A 23,416-nucleotide genomic window follows, 5' to 3' on the forward strand; every position below is an offset into this window, starting at 1 on the left:
TACTTGTGCTTCATTAAGTAAATATACCTATATCTAGTCAAATCGTTAGTGAAGATGAGAAAATAGCGATATCCACCGCACGCTTCAATTCTCATTGGATCACACACATCAGCATGTATGATTTCCAACAAGTCACTTGCCCGTTTCATTGTACCTGAAAACGGGGTCCAAACATCCATCGACACGGAGTTTCTTCATGCATCTTACGCCAATATGACCTAAGCGACAGTGCCACAAGAAAGTGGTACTATCTACATCTTTTGGCGTGAACATGTGTATTACCACGACCGAGATTCACTGAACCATTCACATAGGGTGCATGACCATGAAAGGTATTATTCATGTAAACTGAATAACCATTATTCTCTAACTTAAATGAATAACCGTATTGCAATGAACATGATCTAATCATATTCAGGCTCAACGTAGACACCTGATAACATTTATCTAGGTTCAATACTAATCCCGAAGGCAGATGGAGTGTGCGATGGTGGTCTCATCAACTTTGGAAACACTTCCAACACACATCGTCACCACGCCCTTAGCCAGTCTCCGTTTAGTCCGTAGCTTTTGCTTCAAGTCACCAATAATAGCAACTGAACTGGTATCCAATACCCAGGTGCTACCAGGAGTACTAGTGAGGTACACATTAATAACATGTATATACTTTGTTGAAGTTGCCAGCCTTCTTATCTACCATGCATTTGGGGTAATTCCGCTACCAGTGACCGTTCCCCTTACAATAGAAGCACTTAGTCTCGGGTTTGGGTTCAACCTTGGGTTCCTTCACTGGAGCGGCAACTGGTTTGCCATCCATGAAGTTTCCCTTCTAGCCCTTGCCCTTCTTGAAACCAGTGGTCTTGTTAAACCATCAACACTTGATGCTCCTTCTTGATTTCTACCTTTTGCGGTCTTAAGCACCGCGAACAGCTCCGGGATCAACTCCATCCCTTGCATGTCATAGTTCATCACAAAGATCTAGTAGCTTAGTGATAGTGGCTAGAGAACTCTATCAATCACTATCTTATCTGGAAGTTTAACTCCCACTTGATTTAAGTGATTGTAGCACCCAGACATTCTGAGCACATGCTCACTAGCTGAGCTATTCTCCTCCATCTTGTTGGCAAAAGAACTTGTCAGAGGTCTCATACCTCTCAACACGGGCATGAGCCTGAAATCCCAATTTCAGCTCTTGGAACATCTCATATGTCTTATGGCGTTCAAAACGTCATCGGAATCCCGATTCTAAGCCGTAAAGTATGATGCACTAAACTATCAAGTAGTCATCAGGATGTGTCTGTCAGGTGTTCACAACATCCACAGACGACGTTGTAGGGGTTTGCACATCGAGCGGTGCATCAAAGACGTAAGCCTTCTGTGTAGCAGTGAGGACTCTCCTCGGACTACGGACCCAGTCCGCATCATTGCTTACAATATCTTTCAACTTAGTCTTTCTCTAGGAATGTATTGAAACAGGGAGCTACAACGTGAGCTATTTATCTACAACATATTTGCAAAGACAATTTAGACTATGTTCATGATAATTAAGTTCATCTAATCAAATTATTTAATGAACTCCCACTCAGATAGACATCCCTCTAGTCATCTAAGTGATACATGATCCGAGTCAACTAGGCCGTGTCCGATCATCACGTGAGACGGACTAGTCATCATCGGTGAACATCTTCATGTTGATCGTATCTTCTATACGACTCATGTTCGACCTTCGGTCTTTCATATTCCGAGGCCATGTCTGTACATGCTAGGCTCGTCAAGTCAACCTAAGTGTATTGCGTGTGTAAATCTGGCTTACACCCGTTGTATTCGAACGTTAGAATCTATCACACCCGATCATCACATGGTGCTTCGAAACAACGAACCTTCGCAACGGTGCACGGTTAGGGGAAACACTTTCTTGAAATTATTGCGAGGGATCATCTTATTTAAGCTACCGTCATTCTAAGCAAATAAGATGTAAAACATGATAAACATCACATGCAATCAAATAGTGACATGATATGGCCAATATCATTTTGCTCCTTTTGATCTCCATCTTCGGGGCACCATGATCATCATCGTCACCGGCATGACACCATGATCTCCATCATCGTGTCTTCATGAAGTCGTCTCGTCAACTATTACTTCTACTACTATGGCTAACGGTTTAGCAATAAAGTAAAGTAATTACATGACGTTTAAGTTGACACGCGGGTCATAAATAAATTAAGACAACTCCTATGGCTCCTGTCGGTTGTCATACTCATCGACATGCAAGTCGTGATTCCTATTACAAGAACATGATCAATCTCATACATCACATATATCATTCATCACATCCTTTTGGACATATCACATCACACGGCATATGCTGCAAAAACAAGTTAGACGTCCTCTAATTGTTGTTGCAAATTTTTTACGTGGCTGCTATAGGTTTCTTAGCAAGAACGTTTCTTACCTATGCCAAAACCACAACGTGATATGCCAATTTATATTTACCCTTCATAAGGACCCTTTTCATCGAATCCGATCTGACTAAAGTGGGAGAGACAGACACCCGCTAGCCACCTTATGCAACTAGTGCATGTTAGTTGGTGGAACCTGTCTCACGTAAGAGTACGTGTAAGGTCGGTCCGGGCCGCTTCATCCCACGATGCCGCCGAATCAAGATAAGACTAGTAACGGCAAGTAAATTGACAAAATCGACGCCCACAACAACTTGTGTTCTGCTCGTGCATAGAAACTAAGCATATACCTAGCTCATGATGCCACTGTTGGGGATCGTAGCAGAAATTTAAAATTTTCTACGCATCATCAAGATCAATCTATGGAGTAATCTAGCAACGAGGGGAAGGGGAGTGCATCTACATACCCTTGTAGATCGCTAAGCGGAAGCGTTGCAAGAACGCGGATGAAGGAGTCGTACTCGCAGAGATTCAGATTGCGGTTGATTCCGATCTAAGCGCCGAACAACGGCGCCTCCACGTTCAACACACGTGCAGCCTAGTGATGTCTCCCATGCCTTGATCCAGCAAGGGGAGAAGGAGAGGTTGGGGAAGACTCCGTACAGCAGCAGCACGACGGCGTGGTGGTGGTGGAGGAGCGCGGAACTCCAGCAGGGCTTCGCCAAGCACTACGAGAGACGAGGAGGGAGAGAGGTAGGGCTGCGCCAAGAGGGAGATGATCTCGTGTGTCTTGCAGCCCCCAATACCTCAAGTATATATAGGGGAAGGGGAGGGGCTGCACCCCCATCTAGGGTTCCCTCCCTAGGGGTGGCGGCAGCCCCAAAACCCATCTAGGGTGGCGGCCAAGGGGGGAGAGAGGGGGGCGCACCTAGGGTGGGCCTTAAGGCCCATCTGGACCTAGGGTTTGCCCCCTCCCACTCTCTCTGCGCCTTGGGCCTTGGTAGGGGGGCGCACCAGCCCACCTGGGGCTGGTCCCCTCCCACACTTGGCCCACGCAGCCTTCTAGGGCTGGTGTCCCCACCTGGTGGACCCCCGGGACCCTCCCGGTGGTCCCGGTACATTAGCGGTGATGCCCGAAACACTTTCGGTGGCCAAATCGGGACTTCCCATATATAAATCTTTACCTCCGGAACTCCTCGTGACGTCTGGGATCTCATCCGGGACTCCGAACAACATTCGGTAACCGCGTACATACTTTCCCTATAACCCTAGCGTCATCGAACCTTAAATGTGTAGACCCTACGGGCTCAGGAGTCATGCAGACATGGCCGAGACAGCTCTCCGGTCAATAACCAACAGCGGGATCTGGATACCCATGTTGGCTCCCACATGCTCCACGATGATCTCATCGGATGAACCAAGATGTCAAGGATTCAATCAATCCCGTATACAATTCCCTTTGTCTATCGGTACGATACTTGCCCGAGATTCGATCGTCGGTATCCCGATACCTTGTTCAATCTTGTTACCGGCAAGTCTCTTTACTCGTTCCGTAACACATCATCCCGTGATCAACTCCTTGGTCACATTGTGCACATTATGATGATGTCCTACCGAGTGGGCCCAGAGATACCTCTCCGTTTACACGGAGTGACAAATCCCAGTCTCGATTCGTGCCAACCCAACAGACACTTTCGGAGATACCCGTAGTGCACCTTTATAGCCACCCAGTTACATTGTGACATTTGGCACACCCAAAGCACTCCTACGGTATCCGGGAGTTGCACAATCTCATGGTATAAGGAAATGATACTTGACATCAGAAAAGCTTTAGCATACGAACTACACGATCTTGTGCTAGGCTTAGGATTGGGTCTTGTCCATCACATCATTCTCCTAATGATGTGATCCCGTTATCAACGACATCCAATGTCCATGGTCAGGAAACCGTAACCATCTATTGATCAACGAGCTAGTCAACTAGAGGCTTACTAGGGACATGGTGTTGCCTATGTATCCACACATGTATCTGAGTTTCCTATCAATACAATTCTAGCATGGATAATAAACGATTATCATGAACAAGGAAATATAATAATAACCAATTTATTATTACCTCTAGGGCATATTTCCAACATCTTCAATAGGTAATGGATTAAGATCATATGTTTCTTCAACATGCGGTAAATTAAGACCATGTGTTTCTTCAATAGGAGGTAAATTCTTAACATCTTCAGCTTTAATACCTTTTTCTTTCATAGATTTCTTTGCCTCTTGCATATCTTCAGGACTGAGAAATAGAATACCCCTTTTCTTCGGAGTTGGTTTAGGAATAGGCTCAGGAACTGGCTCAGGAGGTGTCCAATTATTTCCATTTGTCAACATATTATTCAATAGAATTTCAGCTTCATCCGGTGTTCTTTCCCTGAAAACAGAACTAGCACAACTATCTAGGTAATCTCTGGAAGCATCGGTTAGTCAATTATAAAAGATATCAAGTATTTCATTTTTCTTAAGAGGATGATCAGGCAAAGCATTAAGTAATTGGAGAAGCCTCCCCCAAGCTTGTGGGAGACTCTCTTCTTTAATTTGCGCAAAATTATATATATCCCTTAAAGCAACTTGTTTCTTATGAGTAGGGAAATATTTAGCAGAGAAGTAATAAATCATATCCTGGGGACTACGCACACAACCAGGATCAAGAGAATTAAACCATATCTTAGCATCACCCTTTAATGAGAACGGAAATATTTTAAGGATATAAAAGTAGCGAGTTCTCTCATCTTTAGTGAACAGGGTGGCAATATCATTTAATTTAGTAAGATGTGCCACAACAGTTTCAGATTCATAGCCATGAAAAGGATCAGATTCAACCAAAGTAATTATATCAGGATAAACAGAGAATTCATAATCCTTATCAGTAACACAGATAGGTGATGTAGCAAAAGCAGGATCATGTTTCATTCTAGCATTTAGAGATTGCTGATTCCACTTAGCTAATAACCTCTTGAATTCGTATCTATCTTTGCAAGCTAAAATAGCTAAAGAAGCTTATTTATCAAAAACATAACCCTTAGGAATAACAGGAAAGTCTTCATCATCACTTTCATCAGTATTATCAGATTCAATATTTTCAATCTCTCTAGCCCTAGCAAGTTGTTCGTTAAGAAATTCACCAAGTGGCACAGTAGTATCAAGCATAGAAGTAGTTTCATAATAAGTATAATGTATAGCAGAAGTGGCATCATCAATAACATGCGACATATCAGAACGAACAAGAGAAGCAGGTTTAGGTGTCGCAAGCTTACTCAAAACAGAAGGTGAATCAAGTGCAGAGCTAGATGGCAGTTCCTTACCTCCCCTCATAGTTGAGGGAAAAAACTTGGTTCTTTCAAGTTCTTCATAATGATAAGAAGATATAAATCCCAAGCGACTCAAAGAATAGAGCTATGGTCCCCGGCAACGGCGCCAGAAAATAGTCTTGATAACCCACAAGTATAGGGGATCACAACAGTTTTCAAGGGTAAAGTATTCAATCCAAATTTATTGATTCGACACAAGGGGAGCCAAAGAATATTCTCAAGTATTAGCAGCTGAGTTGTCGATTCAACCACACCTAGAAACTTAGTGTCTGCAGCAAAGCATTTAGTAGCAAAGTAATATAATAGTAGTGGTAACGGTAGCAAAAAGCAACAGTAGTGTTTTTGGTATTTTGTAGTGATGATAGCAATAGCAACGAAAAAGTAAATAATCGAAGAACAATATATGGAAAGCTCGTAGGCAATGGATCAGTGATGGAGAATTATGCCGGATGCGGTTCATCATGTAACAATCATAACCTAGGGTGACACAGAACTAGCTCCAGTTCATTGATACAATGTAGGCATGTATTCCGAATATAGTCATACGTGCTTATGGAAAAGAACTTGCATGCCATCTTTTGTCCTACCCTCCCGTGGCAGCGGGGTCTTTACGGAAACTAAGGGATATTAAGGCCTCCTTTTAATAGAGTACCAGAACAAAGCATTAACACATAGTGAATACATGAACTCCTCAAACTACGGCCATCACCGGTAAGTATCCCGATTATTGTCACTTTGGGGTTAACGGATCATAACACATAATAGGTGACTATAGACTTGCAAGATAGGATCAAGAACTCTCATATATTGATGAAAACATAATAAGTTCAGATCTGAAATCATGGCACTCGGGCCCTAGTGACAAGCATTAAGCATAGCAAAGTCATAGCAACATCAATCTCAGAACATAGTGGATACTAGGGATCAAACCCTAACAAAACTAACTCGATTACATGATAGATCCCATCCAACCCATCACCGTGAAGGAAATATGCCCTAGAGGCAATAATAAAGTTATTATTTATTTCCTTATTTCATGATAAATGTTTATTATTCATGCTAGAATTGTATTAACCGGAAACATAATACATGTGTGAATACATAGACAAACAGAGTGTCACTAGTATGCCTCTACTTGACTAGCTCGTTAATCAAAGATGGTTATGTTTCCTAACCATAGACAAAGGAGTTGTTATTTGATTAACGGGATCACATCATTAGTTGAATGATCTGATTGACATGACCCATTCCATTAGCTTAGCACCCGATCGTTTAGTATGTTGCTATTGCTTTCTTCATGACTTATACATGTTCCTATGACTATGAGATTATGCAACTCCCGTTTGCCGGAGGAACACTTTGGGTGCTACCAAACGTCACAACGTAACTGGGTGATTATAAAGGAGCATTACAGGTGTCTCCAAAGGTAGATGTTGGGTTGGCGTATTTCGAGATTAGGATTTGTCACTCCGATTGTCGGAGAGGTATCTCTGGGCCCTCTCGGTAATGCACATCACATAAGCCTTGCAAGCATTATTAGTTGCGGGATGATGTATTACAGAACGAGTAAAGAGACTTGCCGGTAACGAGATTGAACTAGGTATTGGATACCGACGATCGAATCTCGGACAAGTAACATACCGATGACAAAGGGAACAACGTATGTTGTTATGCGGTTTGACCGATAAAGATCTTCGTAGAATATGTAGGAGCCAATATGGGCATCTAGGTCCCGCTATTGGTTATTGACCGGAGACGTGTCTCGGTCATGTCTACATTGTTCTCGAACCCGTAGGGTCCGCACGCTTAAGGTTACGATGACAGTTATATTATGAGTTTATGCATTTTGATGTACCGAAGGTTGTTCGGAGTCCCGGATGTGATCACGGACATGACGAGGAGTCTCGAAATGGTCGAGACATAAAGATTGATATATTGGAAGCCTATATTTGGACATCGGAAGTGTTCCGGGTGAAATCGGGATTTTACCGGAGTACCGGGAGGTTACCGGAACCCCCCGGGAGCCATATGGGCCTTAATGGGCTTTAGTGGAAAGGAGAAAGGGGCAGCCCAAGGTGGCCGCGCGCCTCCCCCCTCCCCTAGTCCTATTAGGACTAGGAGAGGTGGCCGGCCCCTCTCTCTCTCTCTTTCCCCCTCGGGGAATCCTAGTCCAACTAGGATTGAGGGGGGGGGGAGTCCTACTCCCGGAAGGAGTAGGACTCCTCCTGCGCCCTCCTCCTGGCCGGCAGCCCCCTCCCCCTTGGCTCCTTTATATACTGAGGCAGAGGCACCCCAGAAACACACAAGTTGATCCACGTGATCTATTCCTTAGCCGTGTGCGGTGCCCCCAGCCACCATAGTCCTCGATAATACTGTAGCGGAGTTTAGGCGAAGCCCTGCTGCTGTTGTACATCAAGATCGTCACCACGCCGTCGTGCTGACGGAACTCTTCCCCGACACTTTGCTGGATCGGAGTTCGGGGATCGTCATCGAGCTGAACGTGTGCTAGAACTCGGAGGTGCCGTAGTTTCGGTACTTGATCGGTCGGATCGTGGAGACGTACGACTACATCAACCAAACGCTTCCGTTGTCGATCTACTAGGTATGTAGATCATACTCCCCCTCTCGTTGCTATGCATCACCATGATCTTGCGTGTGCGTAGGAAATTTTGAAATTACTACGTTCCCCAACACACCGTCCAGCTAGCCTACGATGAAATTACTCACGAATGACGGTGAGCATCATGAAATTGGTGATGGAGGATGGTTGATGATGACGATGGCGACGGATTCCCCTCTCCGGAGCCCCGAACGGACTCTAGATCAGCCCTCCCGAGAGGTTTTAGGGATTGGCGGCGGCTCCGTATCGTAAAACGCGATGAATTCTTCTCTCTGATTTTTTTCTCCCCAAAACACAATATATAGAGTTGGAGTTGGAGTCGGAGGAGCTCCAGGGGGCCCACGAGGTAGGGGGCGCGCCCTAGGGGGGCAGGCGCGCCCCCAACCTCGTGGACAGGTGGTGGGCCCCCTGGCCTTCATCTTTTGCAGGTATTTTTTATATTTTCCAAAAAGTTGCTCTGTGAAGTTTCAGGTCATTCCGAGAACTTTTGTTTCTGCACATAAATAACACCATGGTAATTATGCTGAAAATCAGCGTCAGTCCGGGTTAGTTCCATTCAAATCATGCAAGTTAGAGTCCAAAATAAGGACAAAAGTGTTTGGAAAAGTAGATACGACGGAGACGTATCATATACACACAGACAGGCCAGTATCATGCGGTGTGTGTCCTCGGTATCTTTTTCGGTGCTCTTTAATGGGGGTAGGCTGGAAGAATTCAAGCCTTCTCAGGGGCTCCGTTAAGGGGATCCTATTTCACCTTACTTATTTCTTCTAGCAGCTGAAGGATTATCATGTTTGTTAAAGGGCCGCAACAATAATGATGATGTTGCCAGGATCAAAGTTGCGCCTACTGCTCCCTCAGTTAATCATTTGCTTTTTGGAGATGACAGTATCTTATTTTTTAGAGCTAACAGTCTGAGTGCCCAACAAATCAAGGAGTCCTTGGACCTTTACTGCCAGGCTTCAGGACAACGGATAAATATGGACAAGTCCTCGGTCTTCTTTGGCAAGGGCTGTACGGAGACCACCCGTGGACAGATTGAAGATCTACTTGGAGTCCAAAATGAATCATTAGCAGAGAAGTATCTTGGGTTACCTTCATCGATGGGGCGCTCCAAAAATGGGGTGTTCAAATACTTGAAAGATAGTGTTTGGGCAAGAGTAAGAGGGTGGATGGAAAAAGCTTTGTCTTGTGGAGGAAAAGAAATCTTGATTAAATCCGTCGCTCGGGCTATCTGCACTTATTCTATGGCATGTTTTAAGCTGCCTCGAGGTCTTTGCGATCACATTAATTCCTTGCTAAGGAAATTTTGGTGGGGCAGCAAGGACGGCGAGCACAAAACTGCATGGGTCTCTTGGGAGACGATGACCAGGCCGAAACGGGATGGTGGACTAGGCTTCCGCGACATCGAGATTTTGAATCTCGCACTGTTGGCACGACAAGCTTGGTGAATGCTCATCAACCCAGAATCACTAAGTACTCATGTGCTTAAGGCAGTATACTACCCGAAAGGAACAATTTTTTCCGCTGCTCTGGGGACGCGCCCTTCGACGGTTTGGAGGTCTATATGTGAGGGTAGGGATGTTCTTAATCTGGGTATCATTCGGTGCATCGGAGATGGAAAGAATACAAAGTTTTTTGATAACTGGCTTCCCAAAGACCATAAACTCAAACCCATATGTGTAAAGTTAGCTATGCCACCGGTGTATGTGAGCGAATTAATTAATCAAACAACCCGTGCATGAAACAGACACGCAATCAACACACACCTAATCCAGCCTGATGTGGATGTGGTTCCGAATATCCCATTGAGTACTATCTCACTTTCAGATTCCTAGGCTTGGCACTATGAGAACTCTGGGAATTTTTCGGCGCGGTCTGCTTATCACTTGCTCGTAGATACGAAGAGGCAACGTGAAGATTGGCTTGAACAACGATCAGGCCCGTCTGATATGAAGATTATCCGCCGGCAATGGTCTACACTTTGGGAAGTGAAGATACCGTCAAAAGTTAAAATTTTTGCGTGGTGACTAACTCATGTGTCGCTGCCTACTGCTGATGTACGAGCTACTAGGAATATGGCGAAGGATGTGACATGTTCGCTCTGTAATGCAGCGACGGATTCATGTCATCATTCACTAATTGAGTGCAACACGGCCAAGGCAGGTTGGGCCTGATGGATGATGATGTGGTGAATCTTGTGCAAGTAGGAAACTATGGCAACCCCAAACTCTGGTTGTTCAATCTAATGGAAGTAGCCTCCCAGGCAGAAGTGGTCAGAGTCCTTGTAACTCTTTGGTTCATCTGATGGGTTTGGAGAAAGGCGATCCACGAGCAACACTTTCAGAGTTCACTTTCAATCTTCTTCTATATTCAGAAATTTTTACTGATCTTGATATGTTAACAGTGAAGAAGAGCAACCCCAACGGGCCATGCACGGTCCGGCGCGGATGGCAAGCCCCGGCTATCGGCAGCGCCAAGATTTATGTTGATGGTGGAGTCAACCGAGGAGAAAACAAATGTGCTGTTAGTGCAGTCTGCCGAGACACGAGCGACACGTTCCTTGGAGTATCATCGGTGGTGTTTGAGGGGCTTACTCAGCCGGGAATTATGTAAGCTATTGCATGTAATGAGGCTCTCTCCCTGACTCTAGACTTGAACCTGCCAAGTTACAGATTGCCACGGACTGTTTGCAAGTAGTACGAAACATTGAAGAGGAGAATCCATGCAACTATGGAGTGATTGTCAAAGAGATCCTAATGAAGAAGGAGCTATTTCAGAAAGTATCTATTAGTCATGAGTCTCGAGTTTGTAATTTAGAAGCACACAATCTTGTTAGGGCTTCTACTTCTCTTGAGAGTGGGCGGCCCCCCCCCCCCCCCCCCCCCAAATCAATAGCTTGTATTTCCATAAACATTGCCTAAATAAAGCTATTTGGTGTTTAAAAAAAAGACAGGCCAGTATTCAGTCAGTATTCTTCACCTCAAAAAAAAAAAAGACAGGCCAGTATCCCACCCTCTCCACATCTCGTTGGCCCACCCTGAGCTCCGCGGCCGCGCGGAGACGGAGCACCGCCGGACGCCTCCCTGCTCCGGTGCTCCCTGTGTAGGGTTGCGCTTCGCTCGCTTTACTACCAGGTAAGCCCCCGCCCCCCACCCTCCTTGTTAGATTTGATTAAAATCATGCCGAACCATCTCCGATGGCGCGCAGCATAAGGTTCCGAGAACGGCGGACGCGGCGCTTTCGGCGGTGTATGGCACGAGAGAGCCGCCATTAGATCGGCACTTTGCTCCCCGTTTCTAGGTTGCAGCTAATTGTTGTTTTTTAGTGCTAGCTCTCCTGCTCCCCATTCTAGTTAGCTGGTTGGTTGGTTTTGCGGCAATTTTTTGTAATTCTCGCACTTTACCCAAGTTATAAAATGATTGTAGTCTGCACGAGCTTGGCTTAAGAAAGGGATTGCCCTTTGCAGTGACCGGCAGTTTGTTCAAGTTTGGTTTTTGGAATGCCTCTGTAAGTGTATCAGATCCAGTTTTTTTTTTTTTTTTTGGCGAGGAAAGATAAGAGATCCATGGGATCGAACTATGTACATTTGCCTTCCTGCCGCCGTATTAGGCTACCTGGAACTGTAATCTGGGAGTACGAGGGTTTGGCATTTTGGAGGATTTTAACTCTTGTCCTTCAGAAAATTTACAGTTTTCACCTGAATGCTAGTCTAACAGTGCCTGATAGTTGTACTTGTACCTATCCAATTGGTGTGTCATCTTGGCAAGTTGCTTCAAGACTACTGATTGAATTCAACAGCTGAAATTACCAAACATCTGCTTGTGACCTCAAAACTTGTTATAGTCACTACCTTTTGTGTGCAGGCTACCTATCACCATCTGCTCAAGTGAATGCACTGGACACTGGAAACTTCTTCTTGCCAATGGCCAATACGTCCAACAAGCGCATGGGACCAACAGGGTTTTCGGATATCACAAGTGACAGGATCAGCAGCCTCCCTGATGAGATTCTCCACCATATCCTGTCTCTCATGACTGCACGAGAAGCAGTGCAGACATGCGTGCTATCCACGAGGTGGCGCGACGTTTGGATGTCTTTGCGGTGCATTGAAGTTGAGGCACAGGAATTCACCAACATGGAGAGATTTGTGATGTTCATGGACAACCTACTACTGCGCCGTGGTTTGGTACCTCCAGATAGCTTTTCCCTCATGGGCTGGAGCGATGATTTTTCCCTTAACCATCCCAGAGCTAACCTGTGGGTCTGCCATGCCCTTAGGAGCAATGTCCGTGTGCTTCAGATCTTCAGCCATAAATTATTTAATCTTGAGTACTCTCCCTTCATTTCGTCGCATCTGAAAATACTCAATCTCCGTGATGTTTCCATCGCTGCCCTCTTCATTGAGAAGCTCTTTTCTGGCTGTCCGCAGCTGGAAGAACTATCATTGGTAGACTGTCGTGTTCCTGCCACCAAGTTCTCCTCTAGGACCCTGAAGAAATTAACATTTATCGCACATACCCCCTATGGTGCTGATGATGTCCATACTGATTTTGAAGACCTTGTCATAGATACCCCTAGTCTTGTTTCGCTGCATCTGGAGGACATTCCGTTGTTAACTCCTTGCCTTGTGAATGTCTCATCTGTTGTCAAGGCTTCATTTCGCCTGGATGAAGAATGTTTCTCGAGTCCTTATGTAAGCTGCAATATTATCAGTGCCCTGTCAAATGTTACGAAGCTGAAGTTGTTCTTTGGACTTGACAATGTAAGTTTGTCTTCAACTGTGCAATGACTCATTCTTCATCTAATTGTCTTCTAACTTTTAACTATTATTTTTCATGGTTTCGTCTTGTGTAGGAAACTGCAAGCAAGGTTCTAAGAAGAGATCTCTGGAGGTGCCAGGCATTCAACAACCTGAAAACTTTGTCTGTCAGTGGCTGGTGCATAGATGTTGACCTCCGTGCACTGGTCTACTTTCTTCGACGCTCACCTGCCTTAGAGAAACTTACTCTGTGTCTCAGCCAGGCAAGGATATATTTCGTCTTACCACAATGGGTTTTACTTGTTGTTCACAAAAATATTTACACGTCTTTGATTCTTGTCAGGCTAGAGCTTCAGACAGGCTTCGCCGAAGGGACAACACAGAGTCCGAGGAAACAAGCACATCGTTTAATTGTAAACATCTGAAGAAGGTCAAGATCAGATGCCCTCAGGGTGACAAAAGGGTGGGCAATATTCTGAATGTCATACTTGCTAGCGCCTCTCTCCCGGAAATTGTCATCAATCCGTACGAGCGCTGGGATCCTTTGGAGTAAGCCTCTCTTTGTTCGTTGATGGTAATTTTTGGTTTTCCTTTTAGTAGTTGTGCCAACAAAGGCAATCAGAAACTCACTGCTATTTTCTTGTACTTGTAGGTAGGGAGATGTGCACGGCCCATGCGTTATTACCGTGGATTAGAGCTTCTGATGGTTGGCAAGTGTTGCTTCCGATTTGATGTGGAAGGGCTTTTTAATGTTTGTGTGCTCTTCTTTTTGCGGGGAATGTTTGTGTGATCATGAGGCCAACAAATTAATATTCCTGTAACTGAATCTGGATATGTGTTTCACTTTCCAGAGGCATATGCAGAGAAATTTGATATTAGAGTTGTGTTTGACATTATTCGGGATTACTGTAATCTCATCGTTTGCTTGACTGTCTTAACATATTTTGCCGTGTGGCCACCCTCTCACGGTATACTCGTCAGAACACAAGTTTAAAATCATGCTCTGGCTGAAAACATAACGGTACACAGACAGCAAATGACGGAAATGTTGTGGCGCAGGCCTTCCTCCATCCGTAGCTATGATGATGCACAGCAACCATCCATACTTTGAAAAAAAAAAATCACGGCACACCATTGGATCGGTTGTTGTAGGAATTGGGCATTACACGGTAAGGGAGCGCGCTCTGCCGTGTTTCGTTTCGTCATCGCTGTCATTGGTGATCTTGAGTTGGGCTGAGTTTACAGAATGTAAGTGCAATAGGGGGGTTGGGGGCCTGTAATGTAAAGCAAATGTTCAATATAGTCAAGGGCAAAATCTGTAATTACCATGAAGTACAGAGACTAAACTACAGAGTAAACTAAGTCTAGGGAGTAATCTGCGTGGTACAGTAAGTCTGAGTGTGCCTAACAGATAGATAAATGTAGCAACGAATACATAAACTAGGTAATGTTTGAGGACTCAAATGCAAATGACCATAGAGATAAGATTCTATATCCTCCATGCTTGTTCACACAAAAATCACCATACTGTGCTGCTCGTCGGCTGTAGGCCGCCGTCACCACACGTCGGATAGTGTCATTGCTTCAGATCCGAGAGCCTGGGACCGAGCTGGGCACCGCCGCATTTGGAGGGGTCTCGCCTAGAGGAGCAGAGTGGAATCCTTATCCCAACGCTCTTTGGCCAGGTCCGGCTCCGCCTCGACTGGTGCACAAAGAGCAACGTCGGGGCCAACTCAGATAGCATTGCCACTCGTCATTGACTGAGTGCGCCAACACACTGGGACGCGTGTGATATGACGTTAGTGCAATGTTGCCATGAATGAGGGCATCACACACCATCGTGGGCAGACTTGCTTCCATAAACGGCGTCGAGGATGAAGCCGCCACACGTGAAACTATAGGGTTCCATTGGATAGCACAACCATAATGGTACGCGCCAAGGAGGACGGTGTTGTTTTTCATGGTTTGTAAATGAAAGGAGAAAAAATTAAGAAGCACACACAGCAGTGAATGTGAATTTGATTCTTGTGTGGACGTGATGCATGTGTTGACTTTTTACTATTGTGTATCTTTGTTCTTCACGTTTGACGACCTTCTCTTTCGAGTTATAAATTGCCTTCGCTACTGCATGCTGATAGAATGTTAGAGAGCAAAAATAAGACCGTAGTCGAATTATGATGAATATTTGTGTTTGTAATGTGGTTGGTTGCTCTGTTTTCGTTCTTTCTTATTTCCCCTTGCTTTGAGACAGGGCATGCATGCTGAAATTTCATGCTAGTCAAGTCTCCATCCCATATAGCAGATAAAACCCCTTAAAAACATACTAGCAGACAAAAATGTCCGAAGATAAATGTCACACGCAAGCCCACAGAACAAAAAGGCACAAAAGCAGCAAGTGCCCTCAACGGCCTCAAGCAAGCACCGCATGAAACTTGACGAGATTTGGGTGATTCAGAACGTTCAAGAGAGGGAGAGAGAGCCCTAGCTGGCTAGCTTTCACCTGGACAGGAATGTTTGGTTCTTGGGTGTATATACACCCCATATAGATTTTTTAGTAATTAAATAAAAAGTCAAAAAATCTGACTTTTTTAAAAAAATAAACCTAACCTTTTGTACTTGTAAAAAAGTCCACGAAAAGAAAAACTCCCGTTGACTTCAGGGAATAAATAAATAAATTAGGCCAAAATAGTGTAAATAGTTATCCGCAAAGAAATAATGTAAATAGTATCTTGTATATAGCAATATTTTTCATTTTCTTGCCATGAAGTAAACAGTGGTTTTTTATTCGTGAAAATTTATATACTAGTCCAAAAGAAAGTCAAATTTAGTCAAAAACACGTAAACTTTTTTGAGTTTTATTCTTAACTTCTTTTTGTATGGGGTGTATATACACCCATGAACCAAAGGCCATTTCCCGCTTCCACCCCAGTTCTTCCTTTCCTCTGTTCCTATCCTCCGCATTTCCATATAGCAAAGCTCCTCCCCAGTTTTTTTAGCAGTCCGTGGATGTAGCAAAGCTCCTCCCCATTTCTCTCGCATCTAGCTCCCGCTTTCTAGTCTAGTTCTCAAATAAATCAGAGGTAGCATGTTTCCCGACGGATGAGAGATTTTACAGCATTAACATTTTCTGTCTACACCTTGTGCAGTGTTTTTGAATCTCAACCGAGAAATGATGCTTCACAGGCAGATCTGCTGAGCTGGGGAGTCTCGTGTTCTTCCGCTCGTTCTCGTTGGTTGGTCCTTTGGTCTCCAGAATCATCCGCGGAGTGCTTTGGATCGTACTTATCGCTCTGCACCGTGCACACCACCTGTTCGACTGAATGCCATGACGAAGCCAGGCAAGAGAGCGAAAGCAATGGCCGTTGGCGACAGGATCAGCGGCCTCCCCGACGAGCTGCTCCACCGCATCCTGTTCTCCTTGCCGGCGCAGGACGCCGTGCGCACGTGCGTGCTGTCACCAAGGTGGCGCCACCTCTGGTTGTCCGCACGGCACCTCAATGTCAGCACTCTGGGGTTCACCGGCGAGGTGAGATTCGCCCAGTTTGTGAATAACTTGCTGCTGCGTCGTGGCCATGCACCTCTCGACACCTTCTGCCTGCGCGCTGAGGGGCCTCACATTTTGTTTGACAATATCCGTGACACTGCCAACCTGTGGATATACCATGCCCTGAGGTGCAATGTTCAGGCGTTGAGTATTGCCGACCATGACCTGTACGAGGAAGGCGAAACAGAAGATATTCTTAGAACCTTCCACCCCGACCGTTACTCCTTTACCTCATCACACTTGAAAAGATTGCATCTTCACTATGTTTGTGTCAGCAATTGCCTCATCAAGCAGCTCTTTTCTGGCTGCCCGGCGTTGGAAGACCTAGAGATGAATGACTGTGACATCACTGCCACAGAATTTTCCTCTACCACATTGAAGAACTTGAGCATCAGCACCGTTGGTTTCTCTGTAACAAAAGATGAGGAAGTTGATATTGTTATAAATATGCCTAGTCTAGTCTCGCTATGCATCGGTGCACTACTCTGTACGAAGCCTTCTTTTATCAACATGCGATCATTGTTAACAGCCTCCATTCACTCAGAACAGACAGGGTTTGAATTTGTTAATGGCTGCTCTATTCTTCGTGCTTTTTCGAACGCCAGGAACTTGACACTGCTGCACGTTGGCCCCATGGTATGCTTTATCAAGAGTAGTCATGGTTGCATTTAGTTCTTTTTCTGTCTTCTCTATAGCAGTAGCATGTTGTTTCTGCGAAGTATTTTGTCTCAACGACCTTTTTTGTACTGTATTTGCAGGTTGGGAAGGAATTATTGGGAAATGAGATACTATTCCATCAAGTAGTGTTCACTAATTTGACAACTTTGTCTTTGAATGAATGGTGTTTGCATAATAGCTGCAAAGCACTGCTGTACTTGCTTAGGCACTCACCTAATTTAGAAAAGCTTACTCTTGGGTTGTCCGAGGTATGAATTTCAGAATTTCCCCGCACCTTGATGGGCACACTTGTCCATGAATCGAGTGTAATAGTCTTTGGGTGTTACCTTCAGGTTGGAGCTTTAATCTATCGACGTCCCGAGCTTTCAGGAAATTTTGCTGTGAAAATAAACCCCTGTTGCAAGGGAACAGAGACACCATTTTATTGCCAGAAGCTTAAGAAAATCGAAATTACCTGCCCAAAGCATGATAAAAGAGTCGGTGTCGTGGTGGCGATCTTATGCGCTAACCTTATCTCTCTCCCAGAAATAAATATCAAGCCATCTTGAGGTATATTATGGTAAGTTTCTTGCCCTGTCGAAATCACACGCTCATGACACATGTTGATGCTTTTACAGTTTACTAGTTAATTGCCTGTGCGCTGCAATGGGAGTATGCATATTCTAGTAGTTCAACATTAGCTGTGTCTAACATATACTCCCTCTGTCCCAAAATAAGTGTCTCAACTTTCTACTAGTAACTTTAGCGCAAAGTTGTACTAAGGTTGAGACACTTATTTTGGGACGGAGGGAGTACCTTTTAGGATCCTCATGGACATTAGGAAGCATTGTCGGATTTGGAGGAGGAATCGGTTAAGCTCCCCTAAAATATCTCCTCTAAATCTCTATATAGGGGACACCCCTATCAAGATTCTACCCTAAAATTTGTTTAACTTCAGCATCACCCCTAAATCTTAACCCCTATATTTCAATATCCTATATCTTATTAATTTTATGGAACTACCAAATCCATATGTTTATCTTTCTAATACCCTGCACGTTCAGTTGAAGAGTAAAATTATTGCTCCAAGCCTCCAATACAAAATAACACGCAAAACAAACAGTCAAAAGAAAATTTATACTTTTTTATATGTACTATAACACATGAAAGAAAAAAAAACCCACAAACAACACATTTTCACCAGCATAGACATCTAGCAGCATGAAGTAATTGCAATCATTCCATATACATCTCTCTATTTTATCTAGCAATCAGCAATTAGTAAATAAAACCTAGCAATCATGGCAATCCTCAGCATTAGACAATCAGCCCATGTATAAACTGTCACAGTGCCACACAACCCAGTATAATCAGCCCCAGTTTAATCAGCAGTGGCATCTAAACCCTTCTCACTCTCTGTAGCCTCTACTATTATTCCTCTCCTGTAACCACACACAGCAACAACAAAATATGCACACAGGCACATAGCAGCAACCTCTCAATCCTGGGATCTTAGTTCGGCCCGTATACCATAAGAATAGGAGATGGGATGTAGAAGAAAATACAAAAAGCCCAGCAAGCACTCCAACCCGTCTCGCGATCCGCACGAACAACCGGCCAGCCGGCCACCTGCCTCGCTTCAGCGATTCCCTTCCGCCCATCCTGATTTTATTCGCTGCCAGCCTCCTGCCTTGCCGGCGACTCGCCGTCACGGAACGGATTTGAATGGGATTAAAGAAAACGCCACTGCTATTACTTTCACTGAAATGAAAAAAATACATCATGTCCTTCCCTAGCAAAACCAAGTTGATGCATATCTATGACACGACCTTGACACATGGAGATTTGGAATATCTTTTAGAAGATGAGATAGGGGTGGACAACGAGGTCAGCTAAGATATACTCCGATGGTCATACTTAGGTACATCAAGAATGTCTAATTTATTTGTTATTTTTTCTACTATAGGTCATAAATGCATACATTTTCTGCCTAAGGGTCCAAGAAAAATATTGTAGAGCGGGTGCATGTGTATTCTTAGATAATAGATATGATTCCGGAATACCGAAGCGAGATTGTGAAATTCCCATAAACCTAGAGAGTCATCCCCACATCATAAAAAAAGGTGCTTAAGTATCTACAACATGACATGGTTAGACTAATTTTCTACCTATATTTTTCTACTGGTTATCGTCACATCATCAAATTACATTTTTTATCAACTTACATTGCAAGTGAAGTAAGTGGATTTCAATTATTTTTTGACTATTATTGGCTATCTTTTGTATACATGCGAAATTTGACATGCATTATGTTTAGGCCAACTCCAATGTTGTGACCCAAACGGACTCGGATTTGGTCCGCCTTGTCCGTTTGGGTCGTCGGCCGTAGGGGTGTCATCCATCCTCGTCCGTGTTTTCCCGGCTAATGCGCCCAACTGGCCGACTCATTTGGTCCACCTGGCCGGTTTTTGGCCAAATTTTAACATTTTACATTCTATTCATATAAATACAAATAAAAGTCATAGTTTTTACATCACAATAAATAGTTTACAACCAAATAAAAATCTTATAGTTTACAACCAAATGAATTTGAAATAGTCACAAATACATTGAAAGAAAAAGAGCCGATACATCTATTGGTTTCCTAGGTGAATCCACGTATGCTCAACCAAATCATTTTGAAGTTGAATGTGAGTTGTCCAATCACGCACTTTTGATGAAATTGGGTGAACTGTGCAAACGTTGCTGGTCCATGCTCAGGCTCAACATTTTCATACTCCACGACTCCCCCCCGATTACGGTTGAACACATGTCTCGCCATCTGGAAGCGTCGACAGAAAAGCTTGGGGTTGAAGAGTGGGAACGTGCACTGGAAATAATTGCTATAGAAGGCAATGATCGCTCTCTCTGTTAGGATTCAATGTTGGAGCGTGGACCGGGATCGCGCCCCTAAACCTAGGCTGCTGACTAGCAATGTGCTCATTGACGACCAAAGTAGCAACCATAAATCCTCTTTGTCGGAGGATGAATCGTCCAATGAACATATGAAGTTGTTTAAAAAAAAATTCATCTGAGCTGTCCACCATGGTACCTTGTGGGCAAAGGGCCGAACACCTTGCGGGAGGCGATGGAGGCGGGCGTGGCCAAGACATGGCCGGTGAAGGGCAGTGGGCCTGTGAAGTCCGCACCCTCCGGCAGTAACCATGGAGGCGAGGGGCAGTGCCGGCGACCCTTGGTAGTTGTGCCTTCTCATGCTCCGACAGCGGCGAGGAGCGGCCACAAACGTCGGCAAGAGATTGGCCTCGGTGGATGCGGTGGTGGTGGGGAAGTTGGTGGATGCGGCGGTGGCGCCTGAGTGGTGTCGCCGCGGCCAGAACTGGGTGGCGGCGAGGCCAGGGTGTAGAGTGTGGAAGGGGAGGGGGAAGAATGGCCGATGTGCCATCGATGGATGGGCCGGGGGAGGACAAGGGAGGGCGTCGCGGGTGTCTGCGCCCTGTCCGTGCCGACACAAACCTGGCTGAAATTTGGGCCGAAAAGGGTTGTGGCGGACAAAAAAAGGACACTCATTCGTTTGCGCCGGCGTGTTGGGCCGCATTTTTGTCCGTGTGGACTCAAACGGCCGCGGACGGACGAAATGGGTCGCCGCGTTTGAGTTGGCCTTACATATACACCAGCAAAAGAATTCAAACCCCGGTAACAACTCACGGGCATTCTACTATTAGTATACATATAGACATCATGTTGCAGGAAAGGTTCCACAGGCACCATTTTAACTTGTGGCCTTGCAGGTGATCGAAACGCTGGTGACCTGGCTGGATTAGAGCTTGTCGAACTGCATGCATCGGACTTGCTGGCTTCATAGCGCTTATGTGTACTGATTTGTTACTGTGGTTTATTTCGAACGCCCGTCGCCATTCACTGGCATAGCCGCAGCTAGTTTGGGTTATTTTTTTATCAGTAAGTTTTACTCGGTATATGGTAAAACCATTAAGTGTGCACTCCGCTATGCACCAAGCAACGCTGGTGCATGTACGGTGAATGGCTTGTGATGCCAATGGCAGAACCCTATTGTTTTTCATGTGTGCGTGTGCGCTTAGGTTGTGCACGTGTTCAATTAATGTCTCCATATCCATTTTTTTTGAAGAACCGGTGTATCGCCGACATTCATATATTAAGCAGGGAGAAGATGGCAAATGCGTTCATGATCAATTGATCATGGTGGTTTACAGGAGTTGGGTGTGGAAGTCACCCTGAAAAGGAACTAAAACGCTTCTCTCCGTATCCTGGGTCGCCTAGTGGCGTCTGTAGGCACATCCGCCCTAACTAGTTTCCAGCAGTCCATGTCGCTTCTAATAGCAGCCGTCATGTTATTGATTTGGCTTGGTGTATGTCTGAAAGTTCGGTTGTTGCGCTCTGTCCAGATGTGCCATGCCACCAGGAAAATCATCGTTTTGAACTTTGCCTTAGGTTGGGTCTTGTCTGTTGCAGAAGGTTTCTCAGTCGTTGATCAGAAGGGGTATCAGCAGGTTGTGAGAAGAGCAAGCTTTCTGCAATCCGGCCAGGCTGAAATTCGTTGCCATATCTCTTTTGATACCGGGCATTCCTAGAATAGGTGAATGAGTGTCTCCAGATTCCTCATGCACATGGGGCAAAAATATCCGTTTTCTCAATCCTTATGTTGCAGTCTGTCATTGCACTAGAGACGGGTTTTTAGCGGTAACCAGAAGAAGACTTTGATCTTTCCGGGAGCACATGTCTTCTAGATCAATTCCTTGCTATACCCGGATGAATTGGAACATGGGAATTGTACACCACATTTTTTTGATTGGTTTCTGTAGGGCAAAACACCCCACAGCCTTTTACTCTTTATTATTTCCCCAATAAGTTTCAATATGTATTCTCGCAAAAAAAGTTTTACTCTGTAGAAAGAGGCCATAAAATGAAAATTGTTTAAAGGAACACCCTCAAGTTGGTCAAAAGGAATCCACCTAACCAGCTCAGAGACATGTCTATAAAAACTGGGCCTTTCATTTATGAAGATCCTAGCATTCTTGATAATCCAAATACTTCTGCTTCGGTACATCTGAAAGGATCGAGATGGCCCTAGGGGGTGTGTGTGTGTGAATAGGTACAACTACAAATTTTAATTGTTACTTAGCGATTTTAGGCAATTGTGCGGAATATGAAAGTGAGCCTAACAATTGCAAATGATGCTAAGAGCTAAGTAAGATAACCAAGTAACACAAGTATGTAAGTAAGCAAGCACAATATGATATAAGTAAGTGCTAAGAGACAAGTAACCACAAGTAGAGAGTTAGGGTTAGGAATAACCGCAACTCTGGGAGACGAGGATATATGCCGATGTTCACTTCCTTGGAAGGAAGCTACGTCACCATTAGAGAGGTGGATGTTACCACGAAGGCACACCAACGCCACGAAGGCTCACCCTATTCTCCCTTTGAGACAACACCATGAAGGCGTTTCTCAACCACTAGTGGTAGACCTTGGGGTGGTCTCCGAACCCTCACAAACTTTCCGGGGGTAATCACAATGGTTGATTCCTCTCCGAATGACTCCTACCGCCTAGGAGTCTCCAACCTCCAAGAGTAACAAGAACGATGAAGAAAAGCTCAAGACTTGCTCAAATCACAAATTCCTTTGGTGCAAGGAAGGGGAAGGAGTGGATCTATCACTTGATTGGAGAACGTCTCTCAAATGTTCCCAAATCCCTTGAGGATCTAGGATTTGGTGTAGGGAGACAAGAGAGGGAGTGAGATGTGTTCTTAGAAAGCTTCAAAGTGAATGGTCAACCTTATCCCATGGGGGGGAGAAGGCTATATATAGTGGAGGTGGAAAAGTAACCATTTGAGCAACTCAAGTGCACATGAGACGTCGGACGTCCGGACAGGACCGGACGTTCGGTGGCACAGATAGGTCCGGACGTCCGACAGACATCGGTCGTCCCGACGCTGGAGAACCACAAGCCACGAATCAGCACTCAGCCAACGGACGTCCGAGACGTTTCGGCCGTCCGATGACCGGACGTCCGTAGATGACCGGATATCCGTA

The 23,416-nt window shown here is 44.9% G+C and overlaps 2 protein-coding genes across 5 annotated transcripts; both read left to right on the forward strand.

Moving 5' to 3' along the window:
• The first annotated feature begins 11,320 nt into the window (after positions 1–11,320).
• Positions 11,321–14,042, forward strand: LOC125520543 (F-box protein At4g22280-like). Of its 3 annotated transcripts, none has more exons than XM_048685495.1 (5): positions 11,321–11,521; positions 12,251–13,149; positions 13,242–13,409; positions 13,490–13,720; positions 13,799–14,042. In XM_048685495.1, exons 2-4 carry the CDS (start codon positions 12,310–12,312, stop codon positions 13,697–13,699), a joined length of 1,218 nt encoding a protein of 405 aa, XP_048541452.1. In that variant the 5' UTR covers positions 11,321–11,521; positions 12,251–12,309; the 3' UTR covers positions 13,700–13,720; positions 13,799–14,042. The 3 variants fall into 3 exon arrangements, with proteins under 3 accessions (XP_048541452.1, XP_048541451.1, XP_048541454.1); XM_048685494.1 differs by having other exon boundaries at positions 13,490–13,695; XM_048685497.1 differs by having other exon boundaries at positions 11,327–11,521; positions 12,231–13,149; positions 13,490–13,695.
• Positions 14,043–16,058: 2,016 nt separating this feature from the next.
• Positions 16,059–21,429, forward strand: LOC125523888 (putative F-box/FBD/LRR-repeat protein At4g13965). Of its 2 annotated transcripts, XM_048688949.1 has the most exons (5): positions 16,059–16,226; positions 16,330–17,326; positions 17,449–17,616; positions 17,701–17,927; positions 21,136–21,429. In XM_048688949.1, the coding sequence occupies exons 2-4, from the start codon at positions 16,472–16,474 to the stop codon at positions 17,914–17,916; spliced, it is 1,239 nt and encodes a 412-aa protein (XP_048544906.1). In that variant the 5' UTR covers positions 16,059–16,226; positions 16,330–16,471; the 3' UTR covers positions 17,917–17,927; positions 21,136–21,429. The 2 variants fall into 2 exon arrangements, with proteins under 2 accessions (XP_048544906.1, XP_048544905.1); XM_048688948.1 differs by having other exon boundaries at positions 16,059–17,326.
• Positions 21,430–23,416: the final 1,987 nt, after the last annotated feature.

The sequence above is a fragment of the Triticum urartu genome, chromosome 7 (genome assembly GCF_003073215.2).
Source record: "Triticum urartu cultivar G1812 chromosome 7, Tu2.1, whole genome shotgun sequence".
Lineage (NCBI taxonomy): Eukaryota > Viridiplantae > Streptophyta > Magnoliopsida > Poales > Poaceae > Triticum > Triticum urartu.